The following is a 22,862-nucleotide window of genomic DNA, read 5'->3' as shown; positions in this document are numbered from 1 at the left end:
ATGCAACGCAGATGAAATCATTCAAATACACTAATGTGTGTTTGATAGAATGATAAGCTGAACCAATCATTGATCGAGTCTAGGATCCTTGTGAAAATATAAAAAATGTGAGATCCGCTTTCGCTAGGTATAGCCACATCTTATTTATATTAAATAAATTTTTAAATATTCAGTTGTGGTTTTGTGAAGTTTAGTACCTTGCTAAGAACACACTGTATGTAATTATTGACGAATTGACAGAGCTATCTGCTACATCTGAAAATTTCATCCCCGGGAGGCTTGCGACATTTTGAACATTATGAATTATACGGTGTGTGAACCATAAAGTCGCCTCCTCACTGTTAGGGCTTTTAGTAAGCTTGTCAATGTATGGTACTGCATGTATACATGTATTTATAATATTAGCACCTTTCGTTTTTTCTGTTTTCAGCATATGCGATTTTTCTCTGTGGGTGTGAATGTCCCTATTTTGTTCAAGGAATGGAACCTCAACACCAAAACAGGTAGGTGACAATTGGCGCCAAATTTATCAAGTTACGAATGTCTCACTCTCCGGTAGAGAAGAGATAGAAAGAGCGATCATCTCAAAAAGTCGTTAAAGAGGCATACATGTATTTCAGAAGGGAGTGAATTGTAAAAGTTGAGGTTAAGTTCGCTGCTACAGAAAAGTACTTTTGTATATTTATAACTTACATTTATCAATAAACTGTTCTTAAGCTTCAAATAACCTTTCTTTCTCTCTGTATTGACAGGCCTTTTTCTGACCTGTATCGGGAGTATTCTACTGGGTATATTGTACCAGATCGTGAAATGTCTCCGGCAGTACGCTCACAGACGGTACCGCGTCAAAGACAGGTAGGAGGAAAAAACATTACTTATGATCAGACGCAGGATGTAAAACAAGTAATGTTTCTTATTGTGTATGAGAGATTTTAAAGCAGGCAAAGACTCCAATGACACAACGGTCGATGACTAAAAGATGAATAGTGACCCTTATCTAATTACCTTTGGACAATATCAATTTCAAAGTTGCATCTATACGTCGAATTCTTTTTTTCTACAAGAATGTCATGACAGGGGTTATAATATTGCTCCTATGGTGGCTGTTGTAGACATGTTTTTGTAGTATTTTGATGAAGACATATATATTATACAAGTAAAGAGACTTCAGTAGACGTTCATTACTTTGTTGAAGGTGTACATTTTGAAAGTGCTGGGTCCATGGTTTACAAACGTTGTATCTTAAATGCGTTGTATTTTGTTGTAGGGGTACCATTAAGAGCCGGGAGCATGGTTTACAGACAATACTGTATTGTATACAGATGATCAATAGTTATATACTCATGTTAATTATTATGACATTTAACGTCTGGGCTTTTATATGCACCATTGCTGGTCTGGGCCTGGGCTATTTCCTGTGTGGATGGGCTTATCCAATAATAGAAGAAAAAATAGGGTCATGTTCAGTCGAGTGCAACAATGACAAACCCCATCGCCATGGTAACGAGGACACAGAGCAGGAACTGAAGTTGTTACCGAGTCCGTCCGCTGCACAGTGCGAGGATTGTTCATTGTGACGTCATTACAAACAGTGCGAGGATTGTCATTGTGACGTCATCACAAACAGAAACTAAGAAAGGGAGATTGCAAATATTTATTTTTACATTATTACATGTGTATCGTAACATATCAAGATCTGAATTTTCTAATTTATTGTATGGTGCTTAAGTGTTTCAGAAGGTAGCATAACCTTTCTACTTTTGTTTATATTTTGTTTGGTTATTAGTTTACATTTTTGACATAAATATAAAGTTTTGTACTATGTTATTTTAAATTCTTTTGTGTAGATTTCATAGGCGTAGGAGGCGGGGAAGGGGGAGGGGACTTGAGGCTTAGTCCCAAATATTTTTGTCCGAAGCCTATGGATATGCTTGTTACTTTGTGAATTGTGGTAAGGGAGAGTACATGAGTTCGCTATTTCTTAATTAAAAAAGAAGCATCTCAGGTAGGTTTTGGTTAGCATATGATTCACAATTACGTTTTTTATCAATTAAAAATCAAACCAGGTTTGTCAGAATTTTTCTTTGATTCATGACATTAGGTTATTCAACAAAACGTTGAACTGATTATGAGAGAATTAAAACAAATTACAAATTCGGTTATTAACATATAATTAACTCTCCCGACAATTTATTTACACAAACAATCAATTACAACAGTCCTATCAGTAATTATGATTGAGTAAGTCGGTGTACTCTTTTAGATAAACATTTCTATAATTAGCAACTCCTAATTAAAATCAAGAATGTACTAGGTTTTATTTTTCCGTACTTTATACAAATACTGGGGCATCAACGGTTGACAAGCTTAACTGAATTAACTGGTAAGTTTAATTTTAATTGTTAAAAGAATATTGGAAAATTAATTGAAGTTTGAAATTTGAATGAATTTATGTTGTGCACTGGGACCGTTGTTAAAGTTATCTATGATGATAACAAAAAATCAAGCAAATATGTTACTTCCCTCCCTGATAATTGTTTATCAAAAAGCTTGTAGACTGGCACAATTTACATTTTAAACCTCTAAAAGTAAAAGTACACCAATGAAATTTAACACTGGTATCCAACATTATTCAACATTAGCTTCAAAATAAATGACTTTTTTTCCTATAGTAAAATGAAATGTTTTCGGAAGCTTTGACATAAATGCAGAACTGCAGCATTATGGCTTTATAATTTTGTCTTGGACAGATCCCGTAATGCAAAAAAGGTGCAATTTACTGGCGCAAGATCTTTTGTGCACTGTTGGGGAGAATTTCTCAACTTTCTAACAATGGTCAATCATCTACCCTTCGCTTCCTAATTCTAGATACATTATTTAACAAATCTGTATCATTTATCCACCTCCCAGCCCTTGTCTCTACAAGTGATAAACTCGCTTGACTTGAATTTTCTGCAGCCCACTAATCAAGTTAGTTTATCTCCATGTAGAAAATACTATAACGAATTGGAAAGTAATTATAATATACAGATTGATTAAAGAATATGTCCAGAAATCGGAGTGGAATGTCATGTTCTAAAACATGACAGAAAGGTATTTGATTGACCGATGCTCGAAAGTGGAGAAATTCTCCCCAAAGGTGCGCAAAAAATCTTTCGCCGTAAATATTGCACCTTTCTTGCATTAAGGGATCTGAGGCGTTATGGTCTAAGACTAATATATTGTCATCTTCCTTAAGCAAGGGTGACGATCCGCTCCTTACCTCTTTTCTCAAAAGAGGAGAGGATGAATATATATATGAAACCATACCGCCACAGTTCTGCAGCTAGCGTTGACATGGACAGGTGATGGATATCAAACAACCTCCAAAATATAACTTGCCCGTAGCACAGATCTAAAAGATTAAAATCTTTTGATATTATGAAAGCAATTTATCCATATTTATTAATAATTTGATTTTAGTTGTAACACGTCATTTACCGCCAAAAACATATTACTCCGCTTGACGTTACTTTTAACATATGCTAAATTTAAAGCCTTTTTCCGGAAGGAAAATTGTCTCATTGTCTACACTGAAAGTAATTTATAAGGAATGAAGCTTATTTCAACTTATGTTATATGCGATATAACACAACTTGGGTCAGTTTACGCTTTTTTTATATTGCACGTTTTTGAAAGTTATGTTTCTGTTAAGTCATAAAATTTGACCGAAAAGAATTATAGAATATTAAAATTTCTTCACCTTCACCTTTGAATATTTTGTAAAAAAAAAAAAAAAAAAAAAAAAATACTCCTAGTGGTTATATAATTTTAACTTGTTTCTTTTAGTTTTCATGAAGGTTTGAAGACGCATAATTGATTATATTATATATCGTACATTTATGAGTTATTACCCTTTTAGCTAAAATATACTACATGCAAAATACCACATAAAATGAAATTTGGATCGGTATACCAAAATTGATCGTTGTAGACTGGCAATTTCAGGTAAGTCAGAATGAAAACACTATAAAGAGTTTTTACCCGAGTTACTTTAAATACTTAGGTGACCTAAATATTGCTATCGTTCTTGTACGTCGTCGTGCGTCACATGCGTTAACATTTGAAGATTTTCAGCTTCTTCCCTGAAACCACTGAACCAATATTTCAACCAATTTTGGCATATAGCATCTATGGATGAAGGGGAACAAAAATTGTGGCCCTGCCCCTTGGGCCTTATAATGGTGGGACTAAAACCATCAAAATGAATGCAATCGTCAAAAATCCTCTCCTTTAGTCCTGGATATCATGTAGTCAAACTGTTGGCATGATTGTAATCAACACTGAGTCCTCTTCTGAAATTGTGAAATTCAGAGGTTCTGGCATGCGCGGATCTAGAGGAGGGGTGGGGGGGGGGGGGTTCAGGACCCCCCCCCCCTGGAATTTGCAATTATTTGAAATTATTAAATTCATATACTAAAGCAAGAAAAAAAGTTACCTTGGACCCTCGTCGGAAAACGCAGCCCCCCCCCCCCCGGTAAACGCGAATTTGTGTTAAATTGATGAAAAGTCAAAGGTTTGAAGCTTTAGATGTCATCGACTACCCCCACCCCCACCCCCCACCACGAAATAGGTTTTTTGAAGTTTGTTGATAAATATTCACAATTTTCGTAAAAATGCTGGATCGGTACTTGTCATCAAATTACAGAATTTTATTTTATTTGGATGTACATCGTATTTCTGCAACAACAAAATCTTTTCGGATACTACAAAATGCATTACATTCCAGTAAAAATGAAACCCGTCTCCTATCTGATTATTATTACATAAATTGCACACTCTTTCATTTCTTTCAACATTATTTCATCTACCCATCAGGCATCTCTATTGGAAGACAATGGCTACTTGTTCTGAATTTCGAAAAGATATTTCGAAATGGTCCGTGTAACACTTAACAATTCAAATTTCTAAAATTATTTTGAGTTTTAGAATGTTAACATATTAGTTCAAATTTCTAACTTTCAAAAACTCAAACTGATTTGGTATATTGAATTTTAATATTTTAGTTCGCCCGTTATGCAAATTATCCCATATTTCCCACTATTGTTGATGCCCTGACATACCCTCCTAACTAGACAGTGATTCCTTAAATAAAGATGTAAATGAATAATTCTACAGATCTTATTCCCATTTCCACGTATCAGTTTTCCCCAGAAAGATATCATTCTTGTATAAATGGGCACATACATCGGGTAACGTCCAGTTTCCCCGTATACCATAAAACTCGGTTATTTTCATGGTATGTTTTTGGACACTTTTAAAAGCCCTACAAACCCGCGACCTACGTTAAATGTAGACGTTCAATAATATCAATATTTTCAAATCCCCATATTTCACAGCCATATAACAAAACAGAAACAACAACTTCATCAAACAGATCTAGCTGACAGTCCAGAGATAGATAATATAAACGAATTTATCTTATAATAAATGCCGTACATTGCCTTTTGTGCTTGATTACATAGTTGTGTTTTTGGTATTGGAAAATGACCCCGATCTTGAGAATAGAATACCTAAGTAATTAAAATCTTTTACAGTTTCTAAAACATCGTCATAATTATGTTGTATTTAAATATGTGTTTGGGTGATGGTCCTTTTTTTAAAAAAAATGACAATTTTTGTTTTCTTAACATTAACATGGAGTTTCCATGTTTTGCAATGTAAAGAAAATTCACTTAATGCATGTTGTAAATCATTTGCGGTTTCAGACAAAATAGCCGTATCAGCATAAAATAATATAAACAGTATAAAACAATAATATAAAATTTGATAATGGTAAGATCATCTTCAATCTCTTTAGAAAAATTCTCTAAACCGTTAACATTCCTTTCTGTAAGATAATTTTCTAAGTCATTGATATATAATGAAAATAAAAAAGGTGAAAGATTTTCACCTTGTCTAACCCCGACATTGCAGTCGAAAAATTCAGAAGACGCACCATTCACATTAATTCTTGATTTTATGCCTACATACATATTTCTAATATAGTTGAAACACTTCCCGTTAACAGCATTTGAAAATAATTTGTACCAAAGACCACTTCTCCATACAATATCAAAAACCTGTTTAAAATCGATGAACGCACAGTATAACCTCTTTTTTTTTGGCAGGGTTAGGGTTAGGGTTAGGGTTTTATAAGTGCTTGCGACAGAAAATGCAAAATCAATATATTATCTAAAGTAGAGTACCCCTTTCTGAAACCTGTTTGACTCTCATTAACCAGACTGACATTTTCTGCATAGATTTCTAATCGTTTTTTTCAAAATACTTGTAAAAAGTTTCCCAAGGCAGCTCAATAATAACAGAAATATCAGGCTAGTAGACAAATCAGTGTGGAAATAAAGCCTGATAATTTGCATTAAGATTTAATTGATCAAATGTTAGATGGTATTTGCTGACAATTTAAGTTTTTTGCATGTATCGACCATGAAACTTGCGAAATGACTGTAAACGAGATCGTTGACATCTTTGTTTTATAAACTTGTTTGACAATAATAGCTCGTTTTAGAAATTGTAAGAACATTATCTTGTGTATCGAATGTAATGGCATACATAAACTCCATATGCAAGTGATGCTAGTATTTAGCTTATCAGTTTAGGAAAGTTGACGATTAAAAGTTAAATTCAACACGTTTATCATTGAGTTTTGTTGTTAGGGTACTATTGATGTCTTTTTCTTGTAAAATATCAAAAAATTAAAACAGCTGTATCAGACCCCATGGAATTGATCTCTTATTCCTAATTCACAGATACATATACATGTATATTGAAATTAACGCAGGAACGAAATTGATTATTGTTAATACTAATAGATAAATCGTCAAAGATGCATTTAAATGTTGAATTGACGGCCGCTGAAATGAGGGAGCCGAGGCATCAATATACTGCCTTGTAAATGGCATCCCTAAAAATGCAAAGGGAACCCTGGGAACAGATGTTCACCTTTCGTTTCAATTTCCTCATTAGAAAGGAAACTATGGATATAAGTTGGATTTCTTCCTGCAGAATTAATTGTGTTCATGTTTCCCCTTAGCCGCTAAATGCAAGATTGATTTTGTCCTTATTGCCCTTTTATAAAGTTTATATCTCCCAGATTCATATATATTTTTTTCCCACTCGCCCGACTATGGCGAATAGTACACGGAGTGTATGAACAGTGATTGCCTGCAAATCCATTGCATGAACCTGGCCCCAAGACCATAAACTGAGATCATACTTTCAAAAGTCAAAAATTCAAATTAATATACCTTTAAAAACACTTCTGTTAAGAAAACAAAACTTTTACCGTATGTTTAAATTGGAATACTATACAAACCTACAAATTCTTGATAATGTATGTCTTATTTAAGGTCTCCAGTCCAGATCCCATCAACATCTAATGTTTTTTAGAGGTTCTTCTTTGCTCTGCTTCTTATTTGTTGTTTCCACGGGCGTCAATACAAAATAGGAGCTGAGCAAACACGGAGCTCCAAAACTTCAGAGGTGGGATCAGGTGCCATGGAGGAGTGAGCATCCCCTGCCGACCGGTCACGTCGGCCATTTACTCCTTGTCATCATCGGAAAATAACGGGAAAATCCGTCGTCAATTCAGTGTAAAAATAATGGACTAACAATTAGTATGAAAAACGTCAGTCAATATTTGTCAAATTGATAACAAATTGATAAATTGTATTTGCTGACAATAATTAACCTCGTTTTAGAAATTGTTTATACGTACATGTAGTCCGGTCCTGATTTTTAAAAAGAAGGCTAGAAATAACTTCTAACGGCAAATAATTATTATTTTGTCCAGCATAGTTTTTAAACCTAATTCAAGTATGCTGAATCCGAAAAAATATGCTGGCCTGCATGAAAATGGCGTTAAAGAGGTCAAAATGGCGATTCAAAATGGCGGACATCCAATTTTTCTAATTTTTTCTTAATATCGTTCAAAATGGAGAAATAATGTGTAAATATCTCACTGAGTGTAATACAACTATAAAAATGATAATAGAATGCTAGCATTATTAGTTTAACTCAGAAAATTTAGTCGTTTCTACGCTTAAGTTTAAAATATATTTTATTCATTAAGAAATGGATTGAACAGCAGGCATAAATGCCTATGATCGTTCTCTCCATAGGTCAAGGTACAATTACAAGTACATGTAAGTAAGTAAGTAAGTAAGTAAATGGTTTATTATAGTGACATGTGTTATATACAATTACAACAGTTGTCAACAAATATACATATATTAAGAATTGAAACACCCGGCCCATCGGGGCCTATATGTCACTTTAGCAATATAACTTTTAATAATACAGAGATATTACGCATTGCGTTTACTATAAATAATAGATTGTCTGTAAGTATATGCTGAATATATGAATTTTCCGATCTGCCTTGGGAAATTTAATAAAAGAAATCTTGTTTTGTCTAAATCTGACATATTATTATCAAATAAAGTTGGGTTAAATTCAATACTGGTAAAAAAGATTGCTCTTAGATTTGAATATGATGTACAATGAAGCAAAAAGTGACATTCATCTTCTACACTATTTGATAAACATAGAGTACAGAGTCTGTCTGATAAAGCCTCCCCCCTTATACCGTCCTGTTTCTACCGCATCTAAATTGAGCAAGTATAGAACGATGGCATTTTGGGATATCCATTATTACATATTTCTCGGTTTGAAAATCAGATTTTACGGCTCGGTAGGTTCTAAGTTTTGGGACGTTTTGGAGATCTTCATTCCATGCGTTTAGAAATTTCTGACGGAGTTTTTCTTCTGCTATAGTTAAGTTGCAGGCCATTTGATTTTGGAAATAGGTAGACATATCAAGAGATTCAAATAGGAGTTTGGCTGTATGCGACCAGTTTCTGTTGTTTGGTAAAGATTGTTCCAAGTCCCACAAGAATATTTTTTTCGTAAGTCTGTCGTCCGGCATTGTAACGAGTCGATTCCAAAGACGTATAATATTCACCTGGTGACGATAAAATGAAGGAAGCCAACCAACTTCTCCTTGAATTGCTAGTATTGGCGTAAATCTATGCACACCCAGGAAGTATCGCATCGCACGATGCTGTACAGATTCAATATTATGATGTTTGACGTAACCCCATAATCCACTGCAGTAATCCAAGATAGGTGCCACTCCGCTCATATACATTTTTTCGTATGTTTTGAATCCTATTGATTTATTCGAATGTATTTTGTATGTAATAGCTCCTAGTGCGCGCCCACCCGATTTTGCAAGATTTTCTGCGTTGTCCTTAAATGTGGTAAATTCGTCAAACAAAACGCCAAGATACTTATAGGATGATGAGTACTCAATACGATCTTCTCCTAAGGTAAATAAATGGTCACTTCATTTAAACATGTAAACATTGAAAAAATGTATGAAGAGTAGATTATCAATTGGTACATATTTAGAATTAATTCAAAGAGAGAGAGAGAGAGAAATGAATAGAACAAAAATAAATTTAACAAGAGGATAGGAAAAATAATAATTATATAATCAAATATAAACAACAAAAAAGGGAAAAACAAAAACAAAAAATAAGAAAAACAAAGAAACAAAAAAACAAAAACATATGTTTGAGCAATTGTTGTTGACCCAGAGTAGGAAGAATTCCCTAACAGAGCAGTTTACCTAAAATAATATATTTCCCATAGAATGTCATAATAAACTAAAATTTCAATGAAAACCTCTTGGAGGTTCTTATAAAGGTATGTACATGATCAAAAAATGAAAAAATTTTATCCAGAGTTAGTGAGTCTACACCATATAATATGTTTTCTATATTAATTGGTATGTTATTTTCATTCATGTATTTAATCAGTAATTGTCGTTGTGAGGCATATTGTTGACAATACAAGAAAAAATGCAGTGAGTTCTCGTTTTGATATCCACAATTTGTACATGTTGGTGATTCGTTTAAGTGATCTTTGAAAAGATCAGCATTAAGGTTACTACATTTATTCCTTAACTGGCAGTGTATTACGCTTCTATTACGAATTTCTACGCTTAATTCGAATTTTCTTAAATTTATATGTATATTGTTTCTATATTCTGCTTTGTTCAGGATTTTACATTTGCAAATATCCATACACTGCAGATTTGTATTTTTTCCTCTGCATCTCACTATTCTACAATTGAATGATGGTGCAGCTGTAAGTTAAAAGTCATAATGGCGATTCAAAATGGCGGATATTCATTTTTTTTTATTATTATTTCTTAATGTCGTTTACATAGAAGAAAGGATTTGTGAATTTATTTCTGAGCGTAGTGCAACTATGTAAACTGACATTAGAACACTTGTATTATCACTTTAATTCGAAAATTTAGTCGTTTAAATTTGGAATGTGTAAAAACACTCAAAATGGCGATTCAAAATGACGTCATATACACTCGAATTTCGTAAAATACCCAAACTGCATATTAATTCTGAGTCGTTTTGCAGGAAATAAATTACAGTTTGTGTTTTTTTTATTAATGAAATAATATTCAAATAGGCAATGAAAGTTGGAGGATATTTTTGTTAATGACTTAGGATTTTTATGAAACGGATTTCTGTATAATTATTTTATTACTAGTATTAACACATGATTAAGATAAACTTTTGACGACAGTTCCGAATTGAAGACATCTTAATTATTGTCTGTCTCACATAAAAAGTTAATATCATACAATAATTGTTTAGAGGACAATAGGACAATTAACTTACCCCAAGAGCAGTATTCCCCGAGCATTAAGGCGATTGAGCATTGTAGTTCAAGGTTTGCTTAATCATATCTCAGTTGTTGGAAATTCTTAATCTATTTTGAGTCCAGTGTAGAAAACACATAAATGTGTATGTTCATGTGGAAGGTCTAGTGCAACATAACATCATGATTTTTGAAATAATGAACCACGACCAATTAGAGGGCTAGTAATTGTTACATCATATAAATCTGAATATATTATAATACCAAATATAAACATATTTATTAAGAATTATCAGTATTATATAAGTATAAACCATAAATGTTCTTGATTTTCTAGCTCTGATTCTGTGTCCCATTCATTTGCATTTTGTTATTCTCAGTCAAAAATTCAACTTTATTCACAGATATTTTATATTGTGAACGGATAATCTTTTATTGAATAGTGTATTTAAATTTTGAAATTTACAAAATCTGAAAGAGGAAAATGTTTTTGTTCAATCCCCCCTCGATTCTTGATCCAACCTTACACTATCCTAACAATGAAGTGTGGATCAAGTTGTCTTGTAAAGTTCTTGGAGGGTTCAAGAAAATTTTGTTGACTAGATCAAAGTCAAGAATGACTTAGGCTTATTGATACGAAAGCTTGTACGTGATAGGAATCACGAGGAATCTGTGCTCTTAAATTGCATACTTGTCAAATTTTCTCACCAAGATATGCACACAATGTGATTCCAGATGATAAAGTTTGAGAATTTTCTTGCTAATAGAATGACATTTCCACCCAAAAGATAACAAATCTATACGGTCACAAAATAGAAAGCTGCATGTCTTGAATATCAGAGATTTTTTATACCTCCGCTTGAAAAGCGGAAGGATATAGTAATCGGTAAGTCCGTCCGTCTGTTAGCTTTGGGGTACCCATCTCTTATCGGCAACTTTTCTCATACCACTGGATTAAATTTGATGAAACTTTCACAGAATCTTTATACATATTGCCATTGTGCATCTCCTATTTTACTTGTTCTCATAGCAAAACATGGACACTGTCATTATATACATATGGGAGGCGGGGGTATCATTTAGTGAGCTCATTGCTCACATTACCTCTAGTTCATTTTGCATAAAGTTTTGGAAAACAAAATGTATTTTTAACATTTGAACATGTGTTGTTCCTTGGGTGTTGGAAATACCAAAATTCTAAAGACAGAAAAACTGATACCTATAGCAAATAATGCTGGAATAGAAGATGTTAGGGGATAATACTATAAAGCTCTCATACAATGAAGCGCATTGAAGTGGTAAAATTTTCCGTTTGGATGAAACGTTCTGAGTCATGCTTTGAACGTCAATTATAATATAATGACACGCCCATTGTTTTAGGACACCCCACTCTTCGCGACAAAGAACATGAGTTACACTGAAATGGAGCTTTAAAAAATTGTAGAAAGAATTAGAGACTCCCCGCTTCTCTAAAACTCAAATTGCAACAAATATGAACATATTTTTGAAGTTATCATGTCTATCGAAGTTACCACAACACATGTTTCGGTCGAACACGCGTTTACTTGGTGTTTATTTAGACTGTCAATTTGATTGGCTACTATATTTATGGAAAACCTGTTCTACAGGTATTCTAATGAACAAATTGACCGTTTTATCCATTTCTTAAGAAATGGGCGTGTCATAAAATGACAATAAACGTTCTAAAGATAGCTCAAAACGTTCCATTCGAACGGAAAATTTTACCACTTCAATGCGCTTCATTGTAAGTGCTAATTTCAAAAGCTAATACAAAGTGTTCGATGAAACGTACAAGAATTTCTTCAATTATACTTGATGGTGTGATGAGGGATGTTGAAGTAGAGTTGATAATGACAGCGATTCAGGAGTGATTTTAGGTGGACGGGGACTCAAAAGCTTTGGAACACGGTCAAATACGAGGGGGAAAATTTGGAAAGCCTTAAGTCGATTTTGTTTAAATATATCAAGAAAAAATGAAACTATTCTAGTATTTTTTGTTTGTTCATATTAAATGAACTAATCAGTATACTATATGTAAAAGTAGAGGTACTGTGAGCAATGAGATCACTAAATGATACCCCCGCCTCCCATATAGATATAATGACAGTGTCCATGTTTCGCTACGGGAAACCCAAAATATGTGTCGGATCAAAAAGTAAAATAGGAGGTCACCATGGCAATGTGTAATAAAGATTTTGTGAAAGTTACATCAATTTTCATTCATTGGTATGAGAGGAGTTGCGAATTAGAGATGGGTACCCAAAAGCGTAACAGACGGACAGACGGACGGACGGACATACTGATTACTGTATACCCTCCCGCTTTTCAAGTGAGGGGTATAAAAACAAACCGTTGCAAAACGACTCAGAATTAAGCAGGTTGAGTATTATATGAAATTCGAGTGTATATGACGTCATTTTGATTCGCCATTTCGAGCTTATTAACACATTCCAAATTTAAACGACTAAATTTTTGAATTAAAGTGATAATGTGTGTTCTATTGTCGTTTTACATAGTTGTACTACGCTCAGTACGATATTCACAAATCTTTTCTCCTATGTAAACGACATTAAGAAATAATTTGAAAAAATGAATATCCACCATTTTGAATTGCCATTTTGACTTTTAACTTACAGATGCATCATCATTCAATTGTAGAATAGTGAGATGCAGAGGAAAAAATACAAATCTGCAGTGTATGGATATTTGCAAAATTTTAAAGTAAAATCCTGAACAAAGCAGAAAATAGAAACAATAGACAAATAAATCAGAGAAAATTCGAATTAAGCGAAGAAACGACTAAATTTTCTGAGTTAAACTAGTAATGTTAGCACTCTATTATCATTATTATAGTTGTATTACACTCAGTGAGATATTTACACATTATTTCTCCATTTTGAACGATATTAGGTGAAAATTAGAAACATTGGATGTCCGCCATTTTGAATCGCCATTTTGACCTCTTTAACGCCATTTTCATGAAGGCCAGCATATTTTTTCGGATTCAGCATACTTGAATTAGGTTAAAAAACTATGCTGGACCAAATAATAATTATTTGCCGTTAGAAGTATTTTTTCTATAAATCGGACCAGACTAATGTAGAGCATGCTCTTAAGTAACGAATCGACTGAGACACATAAACTCCGTATGCAGGTGATGAAGGTATATTCCTGCATAAATAAGGGAATATGACGATAGAAAAATTAAAGTCATTACGTCTATCATAGAACTTGGTTGTTAGATTACTGTCTTTTTAAAGTAAAATATCCAAATATGAAACAACTGTGTCAGACTCTGTGCTATCTTTTATCTCAAGCTCACCAGGATATATCGTATCGACATAAGAATGGAAATTACAATTGTTAATCGACAATACATCGTCGATATATATAAATGTCGAGTTGAAGGACACAGCAAGTGTTTTCTTCTTTTCACGCATAAGATTTTGCACAAATTCTGATTACAAATTGTTGGGACACTATTTTCACGCTGAGCATGTTTGCTTTTTTTAGGTCACCTGAGTTAACTCAGGTGATTTATTGCTATTTGTTTTCGTCCATCGTCGTGCGTCGTGAATCGTCCGTCATGCGTCGTGTGTTAACATTTGCACATTTAGTCTTCTAATGATTATATAGTGAAAATGCATAAATTCTTTCAAAATCTTTTCCTTTGCTCCTGGTTATTATGCCAATGATGTAAGTACATGTACATATTTATGATGAAAGGTTCCTCTTCCAAAGTGGTCAATTTCAGGGCTCCTGGGTCAGGTGTAGTTAGTGATGGTGGTGGTGGGAGGGGGTTGGGTGTTGGTGGGTAGGTAGTCCGAAAATAAATTAATGCTTTGAAATCTGCTCTTTAGCCCCAGTGGCAGTGGTTCCTGTAGGGTGGACTGCACAAATGGTGGTTATAAAGTGGAAATGCATTTTCTCTTTGTTACTCTGATCTACCTTTGGCTATTAATTAACCAAATTAAGCATGCTAAGTGTAAAATTGTGATAAGTAATGGTACTTTCAAAATTGTGAATTTCATGGCTTTTGGTTTAAAACACGAACCAAATTCAATTGTTGGAAAGTTATTACATGATATTCAGGTGACCTATAAGGCTCTTGGACCCCTTGTTTACATTTACCCTATCATGACAACGTGTATGACCGGTTGTCAGAAGATGTTTAGTCTTCATTGGCTCCGGATCCAACCTCTGCCTTTAGAGGTTCCCGTTTTACTCTGTTTATAATTTGAATTGTTTATATCGACCTTTTAGCAAGGTTATATTGTTGTTCGTTATCTGCATATTTTATTTCGTGTCAATTTGTACATGTATATGAATTGATATAATTTCTAAATATGTCTATGCATTAATCCATTGACAAAAAGAACAATAGCTGTAAAGAAAAGATTTTTTTCCTTTCAGATGATGCCAGACCATAAGTCTTTCTACCTTCTCCAGGGCTGGGACCTGACGGACAATGAAGGTATACCAGTATTTTCATGTGATTGTTTATCGCCATCACTGGGATCAAATATTTTATTCCCCTGCACTTAACACCACCATATATACAACAGGCATGGGTTTTTTTTAATAATAAAAGGCCTTTTAAACATATGTCAAATGTAGAGTCTTCAGATTCCCAGTTTTGGTATAGAACCAATACTTCATACAAAAAATTGAAAAAGAAAGGTTTCTTTTACAGCTACATTCGAAGATTCCTTTCCGGATCCCATGTGTTATATTTCTAAATGTTTTGCGAAAACTGTAAAACATGTTGGATTTTGATAAACAACACTTCTTTCACCAGTAATCGTACTGGACAACATGCCCTTCGGTATCAAATCACATGAGAGAAAAAAACTAGAAAAGAGTAACCACGTTTGTTAGTTACCATAACGTCATTTTCTATAGCGTAAAGCATCCAAATATGAAACAGATTTGCTTCACACATGGTATCTTTTATTTAAAATCCATTGAAAAATATCGAGTCGGCATATGAATGAAGTAACTTAAGTTAATACGTTGTCGAGTCATCTAAATGTTGAGTTGAATACCACAGCAAGTGTTTATAAGGTACGTTTAAATAAACGTAAAACTGTAGAAACCTGTGACATTTTGATAACTAACACTTCTTTCACCAGTAATCTTGTTGGACAGAGCTTCGTTACCAAATATTCATTTTAGTTAATTAAATTATGTCAATTTGGTTCTATCAACTTATAGGCCCTTTATGGTAGTATCGTTTTATGCATAAAGAAAAACATTCAATCTTTTGAAATACAAGTAAGGATAGCATAATTGGCAACTGTATTTTTTTATTATTAATGTCCGGGAAAAAAGTATAATGACCTTGACCTGACCCAGTTAGCTTGTCTCTAATATAAAACGATCAAATTTAATTTCACTGATACCATCACTAAGTGATATTGTCTTCTTGATTTTGTGAATATTTCATCAATGTTTAAATACAAGAAATATGAGAAGAATTCTACCTTAATTTACGAGTTCCATTTTTACTGAAATTTGGAAAAGCAGCTGTCAATGATATCAAAACGCCTGGACTTTAATTTATCATTGGGAATGGTTGTGTGTAAAGTTGAAAAGCCATAAGTTTTTTAACTGTTGATTTTGGTGAAATCTTGTGATTTCAAATTGTCAAAAAGTTTTTTTGAATTTTTGAGTATCCACATCTGATTCACACAACTTCTTGAAAACATTGTTGCACAGTGCTCTTGAGGTTTTTCCTTCACTACTGTCAATATTTTAGTGAGGATTAAAGAAAGAGACTTGGTTGAACATTTACTGGAACCTGCAATGTATCTTTGTTTGTAAGGATTCTTATGAAGTTTCGGAATCCAAAATATACCCCCGGTATAAGGTAGTTCAAATTCATTTTGGTTCTTTGGGATATTAAACATGTTCAAAACTGACATATGATTTTGAATAATTTCTTTCTTAGAAAGGGAACTATGAGTATAGTTGGATTATCACTTGTAGAATAAAATCCAAGTTCTAAAATACAATTTATATTATGAGCCTTGCAATTAAACGAAGCCACTGTTGTTACCTGCTTTGTCAACAAGAACCAGTACGTACTGATCATGTAATCTATCTAATTCTTTTTTCACTTCTGGATTATTGAATATAGAAAGATAGATGGTTTTCATATTACCCCTCAATCTTTTAATACGCGATTTTAACATGGATCTGATACATTAAATCCTTTCTGACAAAGGGTCATCTGATCCCACCTCCGATGTTTTGGAGGTCTGTGTTTGTTCTGCTCCCATTTTGTAATTTATGGACTTCTGATCTTGAATACAGTTTGTTATCTCAAGGATTTTTTTTTAAAGTTTCGGTATCCAATATAGATATAGTGATTCTGATTCAAATTAATTGTGGTTGTTTGGAATATGAAATATATTCAAAACTGACATACGAGGGGTGATCAAAAAGTTCGCGAACAAATCGAATAACTTCCATAAAACACTTAAAATTAGGATTCGGTGTTCATTATTTTTTTAAGTAAGCCCTCTCTGATTTTAATGTATATCTGCCACCGCTCTGCCCATGCGCGAATCACGTGATCCAGGCGGTCACGAACATAAAATAGAATAGTTAACTTTGCAATCTTTTATTTCAAATTGCCTAACAAAAGACACATATCTTCCCCACATACCTTTCGCTGGGCTACAAAACAAACGCCATTTTAAACCACCTCCCTCCCTTCACTAAACCAATCAATCCAATTTATGGTTAAATGTCTAGAAAGTCTATTGTTTTCATAAACCTTGTACTAATTATTACAAGATACTTCAGAGGAATTTCCAAGTTATACGTTAACCTTTACAGCCGTTCGTTGTTCGAGTAAGACTGTGTCAACCATTTTTCGTAATGAGTCACCTATATATTGACGTCATTTTTACATTGTGACGTCACGATGATGGAGAAAATCGTTACTTTTCATATGCTTATTATAGAAAATGTGCATAACTATAGGTATGCTAAATTTCATTCTGATCTGATTCGTGGTTTTGTAAATATAGAGATAGTTTTGATCACCCCTCGTATGATGCTTCGAAGAGTATTCGCTGGACCTGGCAATGCATCGTTGTTTAAAATGATTTTGAGGAAGATTAGGAATAAAGTATTGCTATCTAACATGTGACTTTTGTATTGTAGGCTTAATTGGTGCCCTACTATGTACGCTGGTACTCACATTATTCCACGAGACGATGCGCGCCTTCATCAGCCTCACCGAGAAGTTCAATATTGACAGGTAAATCGTAAAGTATTGAAAGTTATATATGTTTAATATTCTCTTTTTAAACTTCCAATTATTGAAGGACTTTTTGCAAATTTATTGTGTCAGGTAATACTGCCCACCTCCTCTAAATCAAATTTTTGGGAAATACCAGTAAAACACTTTTATTATTGAATAATTTTTATGTTAACTTTTCCCCCAGAAAATGCTAGCTTTTTATCATTTTAATGTTTAGTCAAAACTCTTGGTAATACATGTAAGCTGATGTTTTTGTAAGAAAACCTTATTGCACTATTGTTCAAAATTGAGAATATCTTAGAAAATTATCAATGAGAAATGTTCATCTTGTTCATATAAGCTGTGCCTGTCCTTCAAAGACAAACATATAGAGTCCCCTTCATTGAATTTTCAGAGCAAATATTTCGTGGGATTTTCCTGTTGACCCCTCACAAGTTAAAAAAAAATTGAAATATGAAAAAATGTTTTATGAGAAAAACAGTCATGTCACATTGAGATATAATCTCAATTTTTATCAGTACAATAAATGTTTATTTAGTGACTGTTTGGCATTAGGGAAGCTTAATTACCTTGATATTCTACACAATTTTACCTTCTTGTTAAGGATGCATTAATGTTGAAGTGTTAACAATTTCTGTTACTTATACTCAATGTTATAGGTACATGTTGGAAGGAGGCAGCTACACGGTGACTTTTCGACACTGTCTGCTGGCCTTTCTACACGTGTTCCGTGTCTACGTCTGCTGTTTACTAGTGATGTCACTGATGACGTATAATGTGTGGATCTTCCTGACAATCGGTTTAGGGTCTGGAGTGGGATATCTTCTGATTCGTCCATTGGTATTGCATCTTCTAAATAAACGGAGGAAGCAACCTATAAGGACATGTCAGAAACCCACATTTGCCAAATCACAACCACTTTGCAGTACTCCTAACAAGAATATTGAAACATCGATGCTGGCCGCTTCCGCCTTGACGTTGTCCTATGACTTCATGACGGCACTGCGTGAAAGACGGAGCTCCAAAAGCGTGCTAAGTGGGACTTTAGGATCCGCCGACCTGGCTTTACAGTGGGACTACACGAGCAACATGGTAGAAGACCTGGAGCCTAACAACTGGATCCGCCAACCAAACTGGGACGGATCTGTGGAAATGTTGGATGCTGGGTATGTGGGCGGGGACTCCCCAGAACATTCCGTTTCTTTTGCAATGTATGTGTCTGTCGTGTGAAGACCTGTGAAAAGCAGTGATAGACGAGCAGTGGCCGATTCAGACTCAGCAAAAGTAGAAAACCTGAGAACAGATTCAAACCTGACGAGATTGTGCTGGAATTTGTCGTTTTAGTAGTGTGGTGTCATTTTAAATTTTGAATTTACTTGTAAGGAGTAAACGCAAAATGTAAACAAATTACTCCTATCCAATTTTAGAGCTCGCTAAGTCGTCTGAGATATGGCTGAGGTGTAATTTTGTTATAACATCTTTACTTGTGGTACCGATATATGAGATATTAGCATGTAAATGGATTATTGAAATTTGCAACTTAGTGAAAGTGGAATAAAGCATACTTTTTAAAAATAAAAATATTATTTACTACCATTACTGTCTCTTTGTTATTCATATAAAAAAAAGTTCGGGGTGGAGAAAACGAGCATTGACTGAGTGTTCTCAAAAAATCAAACAAACATATCGGACATAAAGCATGGACCCCTGGAAATCCAAGACGCTGGATCATATGTACATGTATGACGATATATTTTTACAAAAATATTCTTTTTTACATCAAGATGAAAATATATGCATGTACTATAGAATCATATGTGCACCAAAAAAGATCTTAAGGAAAGTCAACAGACTGAAATAATTTAAAAAAAAACCAAGCTGAGGCATAAAAACATTTTCAATTTGGAAATTAATATGCATAGTGAAAATAAAAACGTATATCAACACACATTAATATGTTTACTGAAAAGCTAAAAAGGGCTTTAGAAATGGAAATTGGACTGACAAATTCCCTTATATGCTAAATTGATGTTGCATTTCCAAAGTGTTCAGATATCTACCATCTAAAATATAAAGCCTAACGTGCTAATCACTTATTATACGAGAACAAAAGTTTAGGGAACCACGATTTTTTGTATTCATCATTTCATAAATATCACAAATTCTGTAAGTAGCAATCCATACTTAGTATTATACTCATAGCTCTTAGCCTCTATTTCTAAGGAGGACATTCTTCAAAATCACATGTCAGGTTTAGATACTAGTATTTACAATGTTCCTTACAATTAAAATGAATTTGAATTACAATACTTATTCTGAATTCCTAACTTCATGAAAATCCCTACAAACAAAGATAACCCAAAAGTTTCAATGAATGTTTAAGTCTCTTTCTTTCCTCTTCTACAGTGCATATCTTTGACTTCAAAATGTTAAAAGCAATGGAGAAACCTTATGAACAGTAATGTATGTAATTCATTCGATGAGTATTGTTTTTCAGATGTTGATACAAAAAAATCAAAAGAACTTTTCTGAAAATCTAAAATCACAGATTTTACGATAATCAGTGAGCATCCCCTGTCAACCGGTCACACCCGCAGCGTATTCCTTGTCATGATCGGGAAATAACGGAAAAATCCGTGTGTTCAGTGTATATAATATATATATATATATAAAAATATATATATATATATATATAAATATATATATATATATTGTATATATATATATATATGATGACATTAAAGGAGACAGCTGAAATTCTTGTTTTATCAACTTGTTTGTCAATAATTTATCTCGTTTTAGAAATTGTTCATACGTATAACATGTTCTTGCGTATTGAATCAACTGAGATACATAAGCTCCGTATGCAGGTGATGAACACACATTGCTGCATACGTAAATAAGAATTTGACGATAGAAAACTTAAAGTCATCACGTTTATCATAGAGCTTGGTTGCGCTCCGTTATTAGCAGACCTATTTTTGTATTCATATGAAGCAGAATTTATGCAAAATCTTGTGCGTGAAAAGAAGAAAACACTTGCTGTGACCTTCAACTCGACCTTCAGATATATAGACAGCGTATTGTCAATTAACAATGGTAATTTCCATTCCTACGTCGATACGATATATCCAGGAGAGCTTGAGATAAAAGATACCACAGAGTCTGACACATCTGTTTCATACTTGGATATTTTACTTGAAAAAGACGTTAATGGTAACCTAACAACCAAGTTATATGATAAACGTGACGACTTTAACTTTTCTATCGTCAACTTCCCTTACGTATGCAGCAATATACCTTCATCACCTGCATACGGAGTGTATATATGTCTCAGTTGATTCGATACGCAAGAGCATGCTCTACGTATGAACAATTTCTAAAACGAGGTAAATTATTGACAAGCAATTTGATGAAACAAGAATATCAACTGTCTCGTTTAAGGTCATCATTTCGTAACTTCTATGGTCGATACAATGACCTTGTCAGCAAATACAATTTATCATTGACTGACTGACGTTTTTCATACCAATTGTTAGTCCATTTTTTTCATATCAATTGTTAGTCCATTATTTATACACTGAATTGACGACGGATTTTTCCGTTATTTCACGATCATGACAATGAGCACACGGCTGGTGTGACCGGTCAGCAGGGGATGCTCACTCCTCCATGGCACCTGATCCCACCTCTGATGTTTCGGAGGTCCGTGTTTGCTCTGCTCCTATTTTGTATTGTTTTATGGACTTTGATATTGAATACTGTTCATTATCTCCATATCCTCCTTGGTTGTTAGATTACCATTAACGTCTTTTTCAAGCAAAATATCCAAATATGAAATAAATGTGTCAGAATCTTTGGTATCTTTGATCTCATGCTCACTACAATACATCGTAACGACATAAGAATATTGCTGCATACGTAAGGGAAGTTGACGATAGAAAAGTTAAAGTCGTCACGTTTATCATATAACTTGGTTGTTAGGTTACCATTAACTTCTTTTTCAAGTAAAATATCCAATTATGAAACAGATGTGTTAGACTCTGTGGTATCTTTTATCTCAAGCTCTCCTGGATATATCGTATCGACGTAGGAATGGAAATTACCATTGTATCTCTGAAGGTCGAGTTGAAGGTCACAGCAAGTGTTTTCTTCTTTTCACGCACAAGATTTTGCACAAATTCTGCTTCATATGAATACAAAAATAGGTCTGCTAATAACGGAGCGCAACCAAGCTCTATGATAAACGTGATGACTTTAAGTTTTCTATCGTCAAATTCTTATTTATGAAAATGGAACTTGAAGATTGACAATTGACTGTTAATTTTACAAGGAAAAGACAAAAATTTCAGTGATGTCAAAAAGGCTTGATTTTAATTTTCACATTGCATGGTTGTATAATGATTTGAAAAATCGTATGTAATGATTTTCATCTTTTCATTTTTTGTGATTTAATTCTTTTTTATTCCTTTAAGTTTTTAAGTATCCACATCTAAATAAACACCACTTCTTTAATGTAAAATCGTTGTAAAGTTCTGGATCCTTAAGTTTTTTATTCACTGCTGTTAATATTAACGTAGTGATGAATAAATAAGAAGTTTTGAAGAAAATTTAATTGCTAATTATCTTTGCTTACCTTTCTATGCAATTCATGAATCCAGAACATGTAAAGGCATGGTTACATTCAAATTTATTTTGATTGCAGGGAGTGCTATAGAGTATTTAGAACTGACATATGATTTTTAAGAAGTTCCCCCTTAGAAAGGAAACAATGTGGATCAATGGGATATCCACTTGCAAAATCGAGTCCTTGTTCCTCTAGATAGAAGACTATAAAAATAAA

The 22,862-nt window shown here is 33.6% G+C and overlaps 2 protein-coding genes and 1 long non-coding RNA gene across 3 annotated transcripts; 2 read left to right on the top strand and 1 right to left on the bottom strand.

Annotated features, from left to right (window-relative positions):
- The first annotated feature begins 391 nt into the window (after positions 1–391).
- LOC134237569 (high affinity copper uptake protein 1-like) lies at positions 392–2,067 on the top strand. The gene is made up of 3 exons (XM_062719672.1): positions 392–503; positions 753–855; positions 1,268–2,067. The coding sequence occupies exons 1-3, from the start codon at positions 434–436 to the stop codon at positions 1,575–1,577; spliced, it is 483 nt and encodes a 160-aa protein (XP_062575656.1). The 5' UTR covers positions 392–433; the 3' UTR covers positions 1,578–2,067.
- A 13,084-nt stretch (positions 2,068–15,151) lies between these two features.
- On the top strand, positions 15,152–19,473 carry LOC134237552 (uncharacterized). Its single transcript, XM_062719655.1, has 3 exons — positions 15,152–15,220; positions 17,920–18,016; positions 18,679–19,473. Exons 1-3 carry the CDS (start codon positions 15,160–15,162, stop codon positions 19,247–19,249), a joined length of 729 nt encoding a protein of 242 aa, XP_062575639.1. The 5' UTR covers positions 15,152–15,159; the 3' UTR covers positions 19,250–19,473.
- On the bottom strand, positions 18,734–22,746 carry LOC134237564 (uncharacterized). The gene is made up of 2 exons (XR_009985843.1): positions 22,656–22,746; positions 18,734–18,871 (listed from the first exon to the last, which is right to left on the bottom strand). It is a non-coding gene; the product is annotated as an uncharacterized LOC134237564 (long non-coding RNA).
- Positions 22,747–22,862: the final 116 nt, after the last annotated feature.

Source organism: Saccostrea cucullata, unplaced genomic scaffold (genome assembly GCF_032062105.1).
Source record: "Saccostrea cucullata isolate Sc308-1 unplaced genomic scaffold, CSIRO_AGI_Scuc_v1 ctg546, whole genome shotgun sequence".
In the NCBI taxonomy this organism is placed as follows: Eukaryota; Metazoa; Mollusca; class Bivalvia; order Ostreida; family Ostreidae; genus Saccostrea; species Saccostrea cuccullata.
Note: the sequence above shows the minus strand (reverse complement) of the source record. Positions and strands in the feature narration are given on the sequence as shown.